The sequence below is a fragment of the Pogoniulus pusillus genome, chromosome 2, assembly GCF_015220805.1.
Source record: "Pogoniulus pusillus isolate bPogPus1 chromosome 2, bPogPus1.pri, whole genome shotgun sequence".
Lineage (NCBI taxonomy): Eukaryota > Metazoa > Chordata > Aves > Piciformes > Lybiidae > Pogoniulus > Pogoniulus pusillus.
Genome location: NC_087265.1, coordinates 43,304,530 through 43,318,335, shown reverse-complemented (window position 1 = coordinate 43,318,335; position 13,806 = coordinate 43,304,530). Strand labels below are relative to the sequence as shown.

The 13,806-nt window shown below is 51.6% G+C and overlaps 1 protein-coding gene and 1 long non-coding RNA gene across 3 annotated transcripts in view; one reads left to right on the top strand and one right to left on the bottom strand.

Moving 5' to 3' along the window:
* Positions 1-5,080: 5,080 nt before the first annotated feature.
* Positions 5,081-13,806, top strand: part of GAD1 (glutamate decarboxylase 1) — a 40,060-nt gene continuing 31,334 nt past the window's right edge. Inside the window, exons 1-3 of one of the 2 annotated variants that reach the window (XM_064163164.1) lie at positions 5,081-5,689; positions 6,916-7,051; positions 8,958-9,020. In XM_064163164.1, the coding sequence (XP_064019234.1) occupies positions 6,982-7,051; positions 8,958-9,020 (133 nt within the window). In that variant the 5' untranslated portion in view covers positions 5,081-5,689; positions 6,916-6,981. Of the gene's footprint in view, positions 5,690-6,290; positions 6,310-6,915; positions 7,052-8,957; positions 9,021-13,806 lie in introns of those variants that run through there. The other variant, XM_064163172.1, reaches the window with a different exon arrangement.
* Positions 6,363-12,449, bottom strand: LOC135185944 (uncharacterized). The gene is made up of 2 exons (XR_010306698.1): positions 11,466-12,449; positions 6,363-11,289 (listed from the first exon to the last, which is right to left on the bottom strand). It is a non-coding gene; the product is annotated as an uncharacterized LOC135185944 (long non-coding RNA).

The window sequence follows — 13,806 nt, the reverse complement described above, 5'->3', positions numbered from 1 at the left end:
GATCTAGTGATTAAGGATGCTAGGATGAAGGTTGGACTGGATGATCCTGGTGGTCCTTTCCAACCATAGCAATTCATAGGGATTAGAAGTTGTGCTGAGGGATTTGGTTTAGACGAGGATTTATCAGTGTGAAACTAATGATTGGACTCGATGATCTTGGAGGTCTTTTCCAATCTAAGAGATTCTGTGATTCTGTGAGACATTTAATAATTATTATGACAGCAAGTCACAAGAGCAAAATCTAAGCATTAGTTGTCATGACTCTACAGGGTAAGTGAGGTAGGTGGGAAATAAATCTTGTTTCAAGCATGGGGTAAACAGTTGCAGTTCCCTAAAACTGGTAGACCATGAACTTACTGGGTGTATTATCACGGCTGTTATTTTGTCACACCACAGTTACAGATCCCCAACTTAATTAATTTTATTAGATCCATCTAGATAAGGTTTTCTGCAGGGTTTTAATTTCTTATAGTTTAGAAGCAAGAGGGTTCTTTGCTTATTTCCATGTATGCTTTGGGATATTGATAATTTGGATTTGCTGCTGCTATTGTTTCAGGAAGTGGCTGGTTCTCTGGATGTTTTTCAGATGAAGCAGATCAAAATGGACAGCAACGTAGAATCAGTCAGGGTTGGAAGAGACCACAAGGATCATCCAGTTCCAGCTCCCCTGCCATGGACAGGGACTCCTTACCCTAGAGCAGGGTGCCCACAGCCTCATCCAGCCTGGCCTTAAACACCTGCACAGATGGGGCCTCAACCACCTCCCTGGGCAACCCATTCCAGGTTCTCACCGTTCTCATGGTGAACAACTTCCTCCTCATGTTCAGTCTGACTCTCCCCACCTCCAGCTTTGCTCCATTCCCCCTTAGTCCTGTCACTCCCTGAGAGCCTAAAAAGTCCCTCCCCAGCTTTTTTGTAGGCCCCCTTCAGATACTGGAAGGTCACAAGAAGGTCACCTGGGAGCCTCCTCTTCTCCAGATGGAACAGCCCCAACTCTTTCAGTCTGTCCTCGTGGGAGAGGTACTGCAGCCCTCTGATTATCCTCGTGGCTCTTCTCTGGACACACTCCAGCTTCTCCACATCCCTCTTGGGTCTCCAAAACTGGATGCAGTACTCCAGATGCCAGTGTGGATCAGGAAGAGGACATCTTGAAAGATGAAGCCACAAAGTACGTAAACCAGTGTGATTCAGATTAGTCTTTTCTAAATGCTCTTCATTGCAGCAGTGATGAAATGTTCTACCTGGAAGCTTATCTTGAGATGTCTTTGAAATTCAAGGGATGGACATGATCCTTAAACATGGGACAATTGGGTACATCAGTGGAGTGATTATAAACTCCAGAGCAAACTTAGCACTCACCATCAGCACGTTTTTATCAAGTGCCATAACCCAGCAGAAGTTATCTGTAGAATAGGAGCATAAATACATAGTCTTCACTAGATTTCAAACTCTAGAATTTTCTAGGCAGGGCCAAATAATGAAAGCAATAGTTTGTTATTTTTCCTTGGCATGTTCTTTTGTTGTTGTACAGTAATTTATATCTCTGTTTTTAACACTGCAGGTAATACCAGGAAAGTTATGAAATACTTTGTTTTGAATGGTTTTCCAGTTCTTCTTTGTCAAGTGTTAAGGAAACTTATCACTTCCATTACTCCATTCTATCAAACATAACAGGTAAATGAAACATAATTGTGTGCCAGAAGTGGTGGGAAAAGAAACAGGTACCTGATTCAACCTGATAGAATAATATCCTGGCTTACAAATTGTTCTAAATTTGTGCCTGATGGAGAAAGAAAAAATAATCATAGACTGCAAAGATATAAATACAAAACCACAGTGTTCCAAGGTTAGTGTACATACCCTTGTATACATTTTTAATGAAAGAGCATTCCTCATCCCAAACAGCTAAAATACTGTGACCAGTTCTGGGCTCCTCAATTCAAGAGAGATGTCGAGATACTTAAACGTGTCCAGAGAAGGGCAGTGAAGCTGGTGAGAGGCCTGGAGCACAGCCCTGTGAGGAGAGGCTGAGGGAGCTGGGGGTGTGCAGCCTGGAGAAGAGGAGGCTCAGGGGTAACCTCATTGCTGTCTACAACTACCTGAAGGGAGGCTGTAGCCAGGTGGGGGTTGGTCTCTTCTGCCAGGCAACCAGCAACAGAACAGGGGCACACAGTCTCAAGTTGTGTCGGGCAAGGTCTAGGCTGGATGTTAGGAGGAAATTCTTGCCAGAGAGAATGATTGGCACTGGAATGGGCTGCCCAGGGAGGTGGTAGAGTCGCTGTCCCTGGAGGTGTTCAAGCAAAGCCTGGCTGAGGCACTTAGTGCCATGGACTAGTTGACTGGCTAGGGCTGGGTGCTAGGTTAGACTGGCTGATCTTGGAGGTCTCTTCCAACCTTGTTGATTCTATGATTCACAGTCCAAACAAAATGACAAAAGGCAGCAGACAGAACACTCATGGAGGAAAAAAATCATAATTGCTAGAAGGTTATTTTATTGCTTTGGTATGGTGAAATGCATATATAACTTGCCTAGAGGTCAAAATAAGAAGAAAGGAAATACAGTATGTCACAAATATACCCTGTGTTTGCTTTTCCATTGGCATGTAGTTACATTGTGAACTCCTTACAGTGTAGGCAGGAGGTGCTCCTGTCTATTTGGTGTGGATAAATGCATATATAGCTTGAATAGAAGTCAAAATAAGAAGGAAAGAGATGCAGTCACAAATGTGTCCTGTGTTTGCTTTTCCATTGGCATGTAGTTACATCATCAACTCCTTATGGTGTAGGCAGGAGGTGGTTCTGTATCTTAAAATATAGTGTGCAGGTCCTAACAAAATGACTCCTCAAACCCATAGGCTGCAATACAAATAATGATTTTCTTCTGTTCAGTGGTCATTTTTATACATCTACAGTTTATTGTATAATCATTGACTGGTCTTTGTTGCTAAGGATGTTTATGACATAAATCCTGTGCCCATCCAGGGTATTCAAGATTCATATTTTAGCATGTTCAGCTTGTGGATGGAGTTCATCTTAAAAGATGATCCGTGTTCTGGCTTTTGAAAGGAAGTTACAAGCTTCAGCTAAGAGAAATACACATCTGTATCCTGCTGCCTTGCTGATACTGTGGGTTAGTATTTTTTTCCTGTGTGTTTCCAGTCCTCGGTAAATGTCTGGGTTCAAATCAAGGCTGAATTCTGAGCCTCCACCCTGCAGCGGGATGCCTTGTAGCCTCTGCCTGCGCTTTGCTCGAGCAATAGCCACAGGGAAGGGGCTGACATGGGGAAAAGAAAACAGCAAAGAGGGGCTGAGCAGAAAGCTCAGGCAGGGCAAATGGAGGGGAAGGCAGTGAACTGTCACACTGAAACCCGTACCTCCCTGAGCCACCCCGCCTGGGCGTGTGCATCTGACGAGGAGGTTTCAAAGGTCTCAGCTGCTTTGGCTGGTACTGAATGAAGCCTCCAGAGCGCTTTTGGATCGATTATAAGGCAGTTAGTTGCAAATGAGTTCCCAGGCGTTTCTCATTGCGGTGTGTCAACCGCGCCGTAGGCGAGCGAGGGGGGTACCCGTGGAGCCCCGAGTTTGCTGCGAGGCTGCGGGAGCGCTCGTAGCAGCGGCTGGGAAGAGCCGCGGCCGCCCTGAGCGGGCCCTGCGCGGGGCTCTTTGCTGCGAGGCCTGCGCTTGGGACACAGCACCACCTAGAGGCCACCGGGCTTCGGCGTGCTCTTGCCGGCCTAGGCGAGAGGGGAGCTGAGCCCCCGGCTGGGGCCGCGCAGGGCGGATGCATTTGCCGCCCGGGGCCGCACCGCTGACCTTGGGCAGCGTGGAAGGCGCGGCAGAAACGGGGCGGGCGCTGTCCGTGGTGCTGAGCTGCCAAACTGCGCCCGGGCCCAGCGCGGCGCTGGAGGCATCGAAGTGCTGGCGCGACTACTTTGCAGCGAGCGGAAAGCCCGCTGCTCCGGACTGTCTCCGGACACGCCTCAGCTTTTCCCAGGGTGTAAATGCTTATATTCAAATATGTCTGTTTACTCCTGACACAGGCGCTGCTGGGAGGCCAGAAGGCAGGGGGCCAGCGCACATACAGTGTGCCACACGTGTGCCCGCCGGGCGCAGACCCAGCAGGGTCGCGCTTTGCAGTGACTGGAGTTCTTTGTGTAACCTTGCGTAGGCTCTTCGCATGGCGATCACGCCACGATTTCTTATTAGTGTTTATTTGTGTAAAGACGATTACCTGAAGTTATATTAGTATTTCTCACGCTTTGCACTGAGCAAACATTTTGCCCGATTTGTTGAAACCACTTTTAAAAGGATAGATGGGAAAAGGTCATGTCGGTTAGAATTGTTGATACCTTTAAAAATGGCTTTTTAAAAGAGAGCTTTTGAGCTGTCAGTGTTTTCGTTACACGTCCAGTTCCTAGGCAGTAGATGTGCTCGGCAAAGCAATCGTTTGGGCTGCTTAACGCTGTCAGTTGGACGGTCTCCTTTCCCAAAACGGCTTATAAGTTTTTGCTCTTTGCTCGAGTCCTTCAAGAAGGACACATTCTTCCTGACGATTGTGCTGCCCAGCACACGCACTTCTCCACAGGGGATTAAATTCTCTGGTTCCACCAGGCTCTTTCCCTTCCTCCTGTCTCATTGCAGATTCCTACCGGCCCCTTACGAGCCATCTTTGTGAGAAAGGTTTGGTTTAGGCATCTGCGTAGCTACCACGACATGCTGAAGTGTAGCACCGGCGTTACCACTGCAAAATGTTGTCAAAGGATATGGAATGGAGAAACACAGATTTGGGGTTGTCGGGGGTACAAAAAAAAAAACCAAAACAAACCACAAACCAGAATTAATGTTTCTCGTTTTATCGAAAGGATATCTGGTATAAAACTGCAATCCAACAGCAACAACTGAGGGCAGGTGACAGGAACCCAGGTGTTCCCCTGCGGCCGGGAAGACAAGCAGAGAGGTAGTGCCTGTGCCTCTGCCACCATCTGGTGGTTGCCGGTGGCCGGCCGCGGCCAGCGCCGGGGTAGACAGCGACGCACATCGAACCCTCGACACAGAGAAGGGGGGTTTTGCTAAGATACGGCTCACACGGAGCAGGGGGTTTTGCTGAGCTACAGCTCACCTGATTCATTCGGTGCCTGCACTGTGCGCAGGGCAGTGCGAGGACTGCAGGAACGGTAAGAGCGGGAGTCCGCCGCTGCTCTGCCGTCTGTTAACACAGCCGACGACCTCGGGTCAAGCCAGTGCTATCTAAGGAAAGCCTCCAACACCGTCCGCGTAAGGACCTCAACGAGAGACACGCACGGCAGACACCCACGCCTGGGTTGCCTCCCCCACAGCTCCGAGGCAGCCCCACCCGCCGCCCCGGGGCGAAGCAGACCGGCGGCGGCATCCGAGCCGCCCCTTCCCGCCCCAACCGGCCGCCCCGGCGGTCCCCAGCCCTCGTGCGGAGGGGGTGGCGGCAGCTCTGTGACTCATGCCTGCGTCGAAGCAGATCAACCAGCGATTCACTCTTTTAAAAAAGCAAATCCGAGCACTTCTGGAAAAAAAGGTCATCTCGCATTAAATTCCGCGGCGCAATTGGTATTCCGACGTCGTTTCTGGCGGAGTTTATAAGCGGCGGGTCGCTCCTAGACTGGAGTCGCCCTGCCTGCCTGGACTCCGGCAGCAAGAGTGTCCGCTCGCCCCTCCGGTAAGTGTCCTCTAAACAGCACCTTATTTTTTCAAACCTTTGGGAACCTCTTTCAGGATTTGAAGTTTTTTTTCCCCCCTTAAACCCGGGTTTGCTCGCTGTCGTACCTAGGGAGAGATAATGGGTATTTTGAGACAGAGCTTTAGCCATTGTTTTAACCTGTTACTTCACTTCCAGGCATTGTCTAGAGAATCTCTTCTGCTTGATGGTTGTTTTCTTTTTCCTGATGGAAAAAGCGAAATGTATGTTTTCCTTTGAAATCTTTGATCCGTCGCGTTTACACGCGGGCATAAATCCGCCCAGCAGTGGAAATTAATCGGTAGCTACTGACTTGAAAAAAGCCACTAACAAAGAAAACGTTCGTTCATTACCGCGACCTTCATTTTCTTTACAAGGGGACTAAAATAAATCTCAGGTAGCTACGAGAACAAAGAAAGGAGAGGCGCGCTGACCCGGCAATTTTCGATCAGCGACTCTGTATTGGTTATCGGACCGCCGTCCGCCAGGAAAGAGCTGAACATCTGGCGAGAAGCGAGGGCTGGTCCAGCACCTTCCCTCTCCAGACATGCCTTCTCCTGCATTTGTGCCGGTGAAGAGAGCGCGGGCACGGGAGAGCGCTGGCTAGTGCTGAAGCACGTACTGGTCCCGATCTGCTGAAACGTGTGTGTGAAAATACACGTGTGTGGGGCCTGTCAGTGGACCTGGGCAAAGCACACCATTGCGCTGGCGGGGATCTTTCGGTCAGTCTTTCCTGAACGCTTATCCTGGCGTGTGTCTGGGGCTCGGATGATAACGAACAGAAGCGGGCTCCGCGTGGAAGTGTAGGTCATTTGGGCTGATAATTTCCAAGCCCGCTTTGTGAGCTGGTATTCATTTGACGTGATCCACATAATTGCCCTGCTCAGCGGCCGCCGATATAATTGCGATAGACTTCATGCTCCGCTAAACCCGCCACTCAGGCGCTGGGGGCAGCGCCTTGGCGCCCAGCGAAAGGACGAGTCTTCTCCTCAGTCTCCCGAGCCGTTTTCGCCGCGCGCCCCTTGCGCCCGGTCCCGCGGCCCCTGCACAGCCGCTCGAGCCCGCCGGCCTCTGCCCGTCCTGCCGCCGCCCCGGGACCTGCGCGGCGCACTCCGGGCTGCAGGCTGCTGCCCGCCGGTCTCCGGACGGGACTCCGGTGCGGGTCTCCATGAGACAGGACTGCTAAAACAGCCTTTTCTTCCTTTCAGCAAATTCCTTGCTGCCCACCCCTCAGAGGAAAGCCGGGCTCCGGGGAGTGGGGCCCTTCTGAAGAGATGGCTTCCTCTGCTCCCTCGTCCTCCAACGACGCTCCGGATCCCACCCCAACTAATTTACGACCCACAAGTAGGTTTTGTTCTTTTCCTCGTTTAATGTGCTTTGGGAAGCTTTCTCCACCTAGGCTTGGGAAGACCAATTTTGGAACGAAACGATAAATCCGTTAAGCCCTATTCCGCACCGTTAAGCAAGGTACGGAAAGTGCTCTACACAAAGAAACCGCCTTCCTGGTGAGAGCAGGAAAGGTTGGTCCATGGCGAATAAAACACTGAGAGGAAAATCCCACCTCAGAGGCCAGCGCTGCCTTTATCTCACAGACACATTTGTGTTGTTTAGACACTAAGCTGAAGCCCCAGATGGCCCGAAAATAGAGACGTTGTAAGGAAAATAGAGAAATTTAACAGTTAAAGGGCGAAGTTACACCAGTGGCTTTAAAGCGGGTGTGGCCCCCCTTGTATTTTATAAATGCTAATGTTGCAGCTTCCTTTCAGCCTGCGCTGAAGCCTGTAATCAAGCGAAATTTGGATGCTAATTGTAGCTTTTCAAAGCCTTGTGTTCCTAATTGCTCTGAATTCGCCTTGAGTTATTGAGGTGTGAGTGGGAAGCAGAGGCTGCTGCAGGTGGGTAGAGAATCAGTTGATAGCCCTGCCAGGCAATTCAGACCGTCGCCTGATGAAAATAAACAAAAAAGAGGCCCGATGCAATAAGGCATCAGAGACAAAGAGCGGGCAGCAGTGCGAAATGAAAGGTTGTCAGGCACAGCAAAGCGGGAAATAGCTTTTAGCCTAAAACGGCTACGAGGCACGAGCTTCGGAGTCGTTGTCATTATTCTGCAAGCAGAATGAACGGGGCAGGGGGCGAAACGCAGCATCGGGTCTTGTTCCAAGCATGGGTGACAGGCACTGCTGCCTTCGGCAGAGGTGGCACATGTAGAAAACGAATTAAGCGGGAACGTGGCTAAAACCGAAATAACCTCTGACAGCAGCACCCCGCCCTGCCCTCCCAGTGCTTCCCTCCTGCCCGCGCGGGGAGCGCCCCTGCCCAGAGGGCTCCTTCGCTGGGTCAGCGGTGCAGGAGGCTCTTTCCCCGCTTATTTCCCCACGGAAGCCCGGCTGCTGCCCTCCCCGCCTAGGTGAGCGTCCCCAGCCCCTCTGCCGTCTTTCCTCTTCACGCCCCAACGACTCTTCGGCCCCGCCAGCGCCCTCCTTCCTCCTCGGTCGCCCCTGGGGTCGCGGCGGCCGCTGCTGCCGCTGCTGGGTATGCCGTTCCTGAGGGGCTGCAGGCGAGGCGCCAAAGAGACTCAGCTGAGCCAAGGTCGACACCCCCACCATCTAAACTCCGGGCTTCGCTCCCCGCTCCCCCCGGACTCAGCTGGGGCCGATCGGGGCGTGACCGGGCGGCGCCTCACAGGGGCTGGGAGGGAACCTGTCAGCTCCGTCGGAGCGGGCTCGTCCTTGGCGTTGCCCGCACTCAGGAGCATCTCGGCAGTGTTTCCTTGGGCATGCACGGCTGGCTAGTGAAGGGCTGCGGGCCCCGACGCCACTGTGTAGTAGGCCGGGTCGGCTGAGCCGTGAGACACAGGGCAACGGCCGCGCCGGGAGCGTCCCTGGTTTGGCCCCTGGCGGCTCGTTAGTCCAGCGGAGACTTAGTCATGCAAGTCCGATCATCTAGTCAAATACCATTTTTCACCCAATTAATTCCTGAACTCTTTCGTGACCCCATTTCACGCCACTTTATTTTAAGATGCCGCTTCCCTGGAGCCCCGCCAGTAAATTATTAGATGTTTGTGTCCCAGGTGCCTTTCCCTCTCCTTTTGGCTGGCCAGCTTGTCACCTCACTGTCACCAGCTCCTGGCACGCTCAGAAAGCCACCTTTCTTCCCAGCGAGGGGGCTGCGGGGATGTGCAGGGGGCCGGGAGGGCTGCGCAGCGGCCGGGCTCTGGGCTCTAGGGAAACGACTCTCTTCTCTCTTCCAGCTTACGACTCGTGGTGCGGCGTGGCTCACGGGTGCACCAGGAAAATCGGGCTGAAGATATGCGGTAAGTCCGCCCGTGCGACACGCTTCACACGGCGCTGCGCGATGCGCCCTGTCTCTGTCGCCGCGGGCGGCCCTGCTGCCCCGGGGCAGCGCCGGCCTCGGCCGCCCCCTGCTGGCCGCACAGTGGCTCCGCTCCGCGGCCCTGTGCGCGACCCACCGGCCGCCGTGCCCTCCCCTGGATTTGCGTTGTTCGAGGCCTTGTCCGCCGCGGAAGGAATGGCTTCTCCGCCCCTCCCTCAATAAACGGGGGTGGGCAGGAGCCGGCAGCCCCCGGCGGGGGAAATGCAAGGCCCACCGGAGAGGTCGGCATCGAGAAATGAGCCGCGGGGTTGGCCGCCTCTTACTGTCTGAATTTTTTCAGCCTTATCTGACTAGAAAATACGGATCTCCTGGGGGGGGAAAGATTAACGAGAGCCTTATTAAAGAGCAATTCGTCAGCTTGCTGTTCTGGTAAGATAGCGCTGGCAGCCAGTCAGCGAGCAGGCACATGAAATGCAGGAAGGGAAACAAATGCACAATCAGATCACAACGTTATAGCAAGAGATTCATTTGCAGATAACAAGCTGTCTGCCTTCTCCAGATCCTCGGCAGCGCCTTCGCTTTCAGAGAGAAACAGTCAAATCTTCATTTTCTGATGGGGAGAATCATTCAGCTTAGTCTGTGCCCTTATGAATAGAAATTATTTCCCATTTCCCCCAACTATCTATTTTTTTGTGCGGATGGGAAATTAACTCGTCTGAGAAACTGGCCTCTTTTCAAAGCAAACATATATATAAAACTCTTGCCCTACTTGCCCAAGTTGAAGCTCATTTGGTAAGTGTTTTGTTGCCTGGAAGTCTGGACTGAAAAGGATCACAGTGCGACTGTTTAGCCCTGTGTCTATTAGAGATTTCATTGGCACCCGCAGGCGATATTAACGAGTAGTCGCTTAGTTCTATAAATAGCTCCTGATCTGGGTTTAATGGACCGTTTCCTTACCAGTCCCTTCAGTGGCTAGAGCAATGGGCTTTTTCATCATCATTTTAATTTAGCCCGGCAAGCAGAACTGATAAAGTAACGCACCGTTAGGTTTGCTCCGTGTTGCTAGACTACCGGGGTTACAGGGGGACAGCGCAGCTTCTCTCCATGAGATCAAATACACTGAAAATTAAATACCCCACCATTTTGGATTTGAGAAAGGCAACAGAGAGTGTAGCAGAGGCTTTGTGACGGGAGTTCAAAACCAGCAAGGCTGCTGTATTTTTGGTGCTTGTTATTCCCTTTCTGGCTCTTCTCTGTTTTACACGAAAACCAAACCAAAACATACTCTTAATAGCAACGATAATTCGAAACAATCGAATGTGAACGTGACCGCTGGTTTTGCTTGTACGAACTCTCCCGGTCCGCTTTGGTAAACGTGTAGTTTGATGTATTAAAGGTACCAAGAATCCTAATTAAACATGCTAAAACAGGTTGACGTTTGACTATTAGGGATGGTATATCACTCACTCTTACCTTTCACGGGACATCATTCCACACCCTATATATTGTGCAGTCATAAAGCGATAGTAAAGCAGGGGGCTCGGAATTGTTCTTTCTATGTGCATCACAGAGCCATCGATTAATTCTGAATGCAAACTTCAAATAAGGGTTGAGGTCAAAGAAAAGGCAGGTCTTGAACAATGAGTCCTTCCACCGATGTTGTATGTTATGTGTTTGACATTTTCAGTAATTACATATTCAAGATATGTGTAATTTCTTCTCAAACAACTGACCGATTTTAGGATTAGTTCCTTTCTGTTTGAAAGCCACCTCCTGAAAAGAGCCCTGCCACTGCCACACCCCCACACTCTTGCCTCTGCACATATCCGCTGGGGAAACAAAACAAAACAAAACAAAACATTTTTTTTTTGGGTAAGCGGTTTAATGAACTGTCGCGGCGGGCAAAGTACGGGCAGATCTCTCCCATCTTCCTTTCACTCCCACCTCAGCAATTATGATTGCTGTTGGGACCGATCCTGCTAACGTTTTCTTGGCATCAGTGGAAATACTCGACGTAGTAAAACTGCTCAGATGCATCTTTGGCTGTTTGGCCCCGGCCAGATGACGGTTCCCAGCCCAGCGCAGAAGAGTGGGATTTCAAAAGCAGTCATGTGTATTAGAAACTCACTTTGTCTCCGGAGTCGGTGGGATTTACGCTGTCAAATCACGCAGGCGGTGCCGAAACCGTGGCCGCGGAGGAGCCAGGATCTCTCCAGATGTGCTGCGGCCCCAGCCCGGCAGGTCTGTCCCTACAGGGCAGAGAGGCTGGGCTGGGGAATGATGTCATATGCCTACCTTCTACAAAACCCTATGTGGAGTCATGCCGGACTTAATCGTCACCCTGTGGACTGAGAACTCTCTCACCAGTCTGGGCTCACTCGTCTTTTTGAAAATACGATCTGTTAAAGCACATCGATGAAAATACCTGTCAGTGGAGTATCTGCGGGGAGTAGCCGCTGCTGCCGGGGGAGAGCTGCGTTCTCCGCTGCTGCAGGAGAAGCAGCGCGTACGCTATTTTTGCGCTGCTGCTTGCTGAATCTCTCATACACCGACCTTGCTTTTCACATAGGATACAGATGAAAGGTTTTCTATAGTCAAGTGCTTCCCTTCGGGCGTGGAAAGAGTCATCGAAGGCAGGCTGCCGCGCCCCCCGCTCACTCCCGGAGAGGAGCTCATTGAACAAGGGAGCCCCAAAGCAGGAGGCTGGCTGTGCCCCGCTGGACTCCCCCGTGTGCTAAGCCTTTCAGTTCCGTTAGATTCTGCGGCGACCGAAGGACTTGGGCAAACGACGGTTATCTACAGCCGGATGGGCTGATGCTGGGATGCCGGGCGGCAGAACGTTCCTCCCTTCGGTTCGTTGGTTGTTGGTTGTTGTCTTTAATTTAATCTCCGCCCTCGAGCCGGTCCACGCGTGGCTGCGCAGCCTCCACGCTGCCAGGCCCTGTGCGAAGCCGCTCCGTTCCCTAGCTGATCCCTGCCGCCGGTTTCGATGCACAGTGCCAGGGCCTGGAAGCCCTCCTGGAAAGTAATTTGGGCAAGGGGTGTCACTTCCCTGGCGCAGAACTTAGGCTAGATCTCTCTTCAGAGAGCCCCGGCTTCACTGAGCCTTATACGAGCCTAACCGGAGGCAGCTGCATCCTGTGTCGGTTACTGAAGCGCTGCCCTCGCCTTTCCCCGAGCCTCCTAGGCACGCCTGTCCGCACGCCGAGAAGAGGCCAGCTGTGCGGGATGAGCGTTGCTGTTCCTGCAGACACCTCTTTTCATGTAACTATTCCCACTGGGCATCGTCACCCAGAGCCTAAGAAAAAAAAGACAGGCGAAGAAATAAAGCAAAATGAAGCCACGAGACCTGGGGAAAAGGAATCTCTCCGGCATTCAGTCCAGACTGCTTCGATATTAGCTGCTCCACCTCAGGAGCCGGCGAACAGCGCTAGCTGTTGCAGGACCTTTAAAAGCAGTAGCAACAAACATAACATTAAATATAAACCGAGGTCGATCCTGAACAACTGCTCTTAACTTATGCACGAAGAGAGTTTCCGTTAAATATTTTTTTCTCATATAACTCCTGCTCTTAAAACCGTCATAGAAAGAATCTAGCAAGTAGAATATCAATATTAAAAGGCAAAACGTGAAGTTTGCTGAAAGGATGGGCTTAAACATACCTGCCTGCAAACAACCCTCTTGGAGTTCGTTCCGGCGCCTGACTGCTGCGGAAGGGATTCGGTAGCTCTTATGGGACTAATAGCTGGCAGCAGGGTCCAAGGCACAAGCATCGTGCTGGGAGCCATTCGCCCAGAGGCTCCCGAGTCACTGCCTTTTCTTCTCACGGAAGGGCAGCCCCTGGGCCAGATCCAGCCACAGCAGCCCGGAGTGGGCCGGCGTGAGCGTCCGGCATGAGGAGCCCGAAGTCCCGTCTCGCCGTCGGTGTTCCGGGAACGGCGTCATATGGCTGGAAAACGGAGGGCGCTGTAGAGAAATGGCGTCCGGAGACGTCTAAGAGCGAAGTTACAGAGTCGGTTTTCCTCCTCTCTGGTTGATATTCGCTGCCGCCACGAGCATTGATTTCAGTCGTTACTTGTTTTAAAAGAAATTGAAGGGGGAAAGGCCGGTGCTGCCGTATTGTCCTCTCCAAACAGAGCAGGCTACTAGCTGCAACCTGGAAGGTTAATCCCTTGCCTTCGTTAATAACGGAAAACTCAACACCACGCATGTTTTAGGGAGCATGGATGCAATGGGTCAGATCCTGAACATTAATTGATCTCCCTGCCTTGTTAAAATAGACATGTCTCGTTACTTTCTAGGGGCCATCCTTGGCGCTCACCGCTGTAACTATGAGGTTAGGGGATTTATTCTTGCTGCTGCATCTAACAGCACCAATTGTGGTCAGCTGCTGGGTGTCAGGGATGCGTCTCCCGTGAGAGCGGGTCTCTGTGGACCCCGGAGGTAGTCAGTGTTAGTATCAAAGCATCTTTCCATGTGGAAAATCCGCATCTCCTGAACCTGTGCCGGTACGTACTCAGAACAGGAAGGTGGGGTTGATGAGTGCTTAGAGCTTCAGCGCTTATGGATGCTTTCTTGTTCTCATGCCTTTTGTATGTGAGGGCACCACGAGGAGAACTGAAAATGGCCCTGATTTTAAGCACACATCATTGCCCCTGTCTGCTAGGTCCATAAACTTCGCCTACAGGCTGAAATAGCATTGACTCATCCTGAACTCTCTTCCAGTGGCTGATTACTGAAGTGGAATCTGTCTGATCGACTTAATA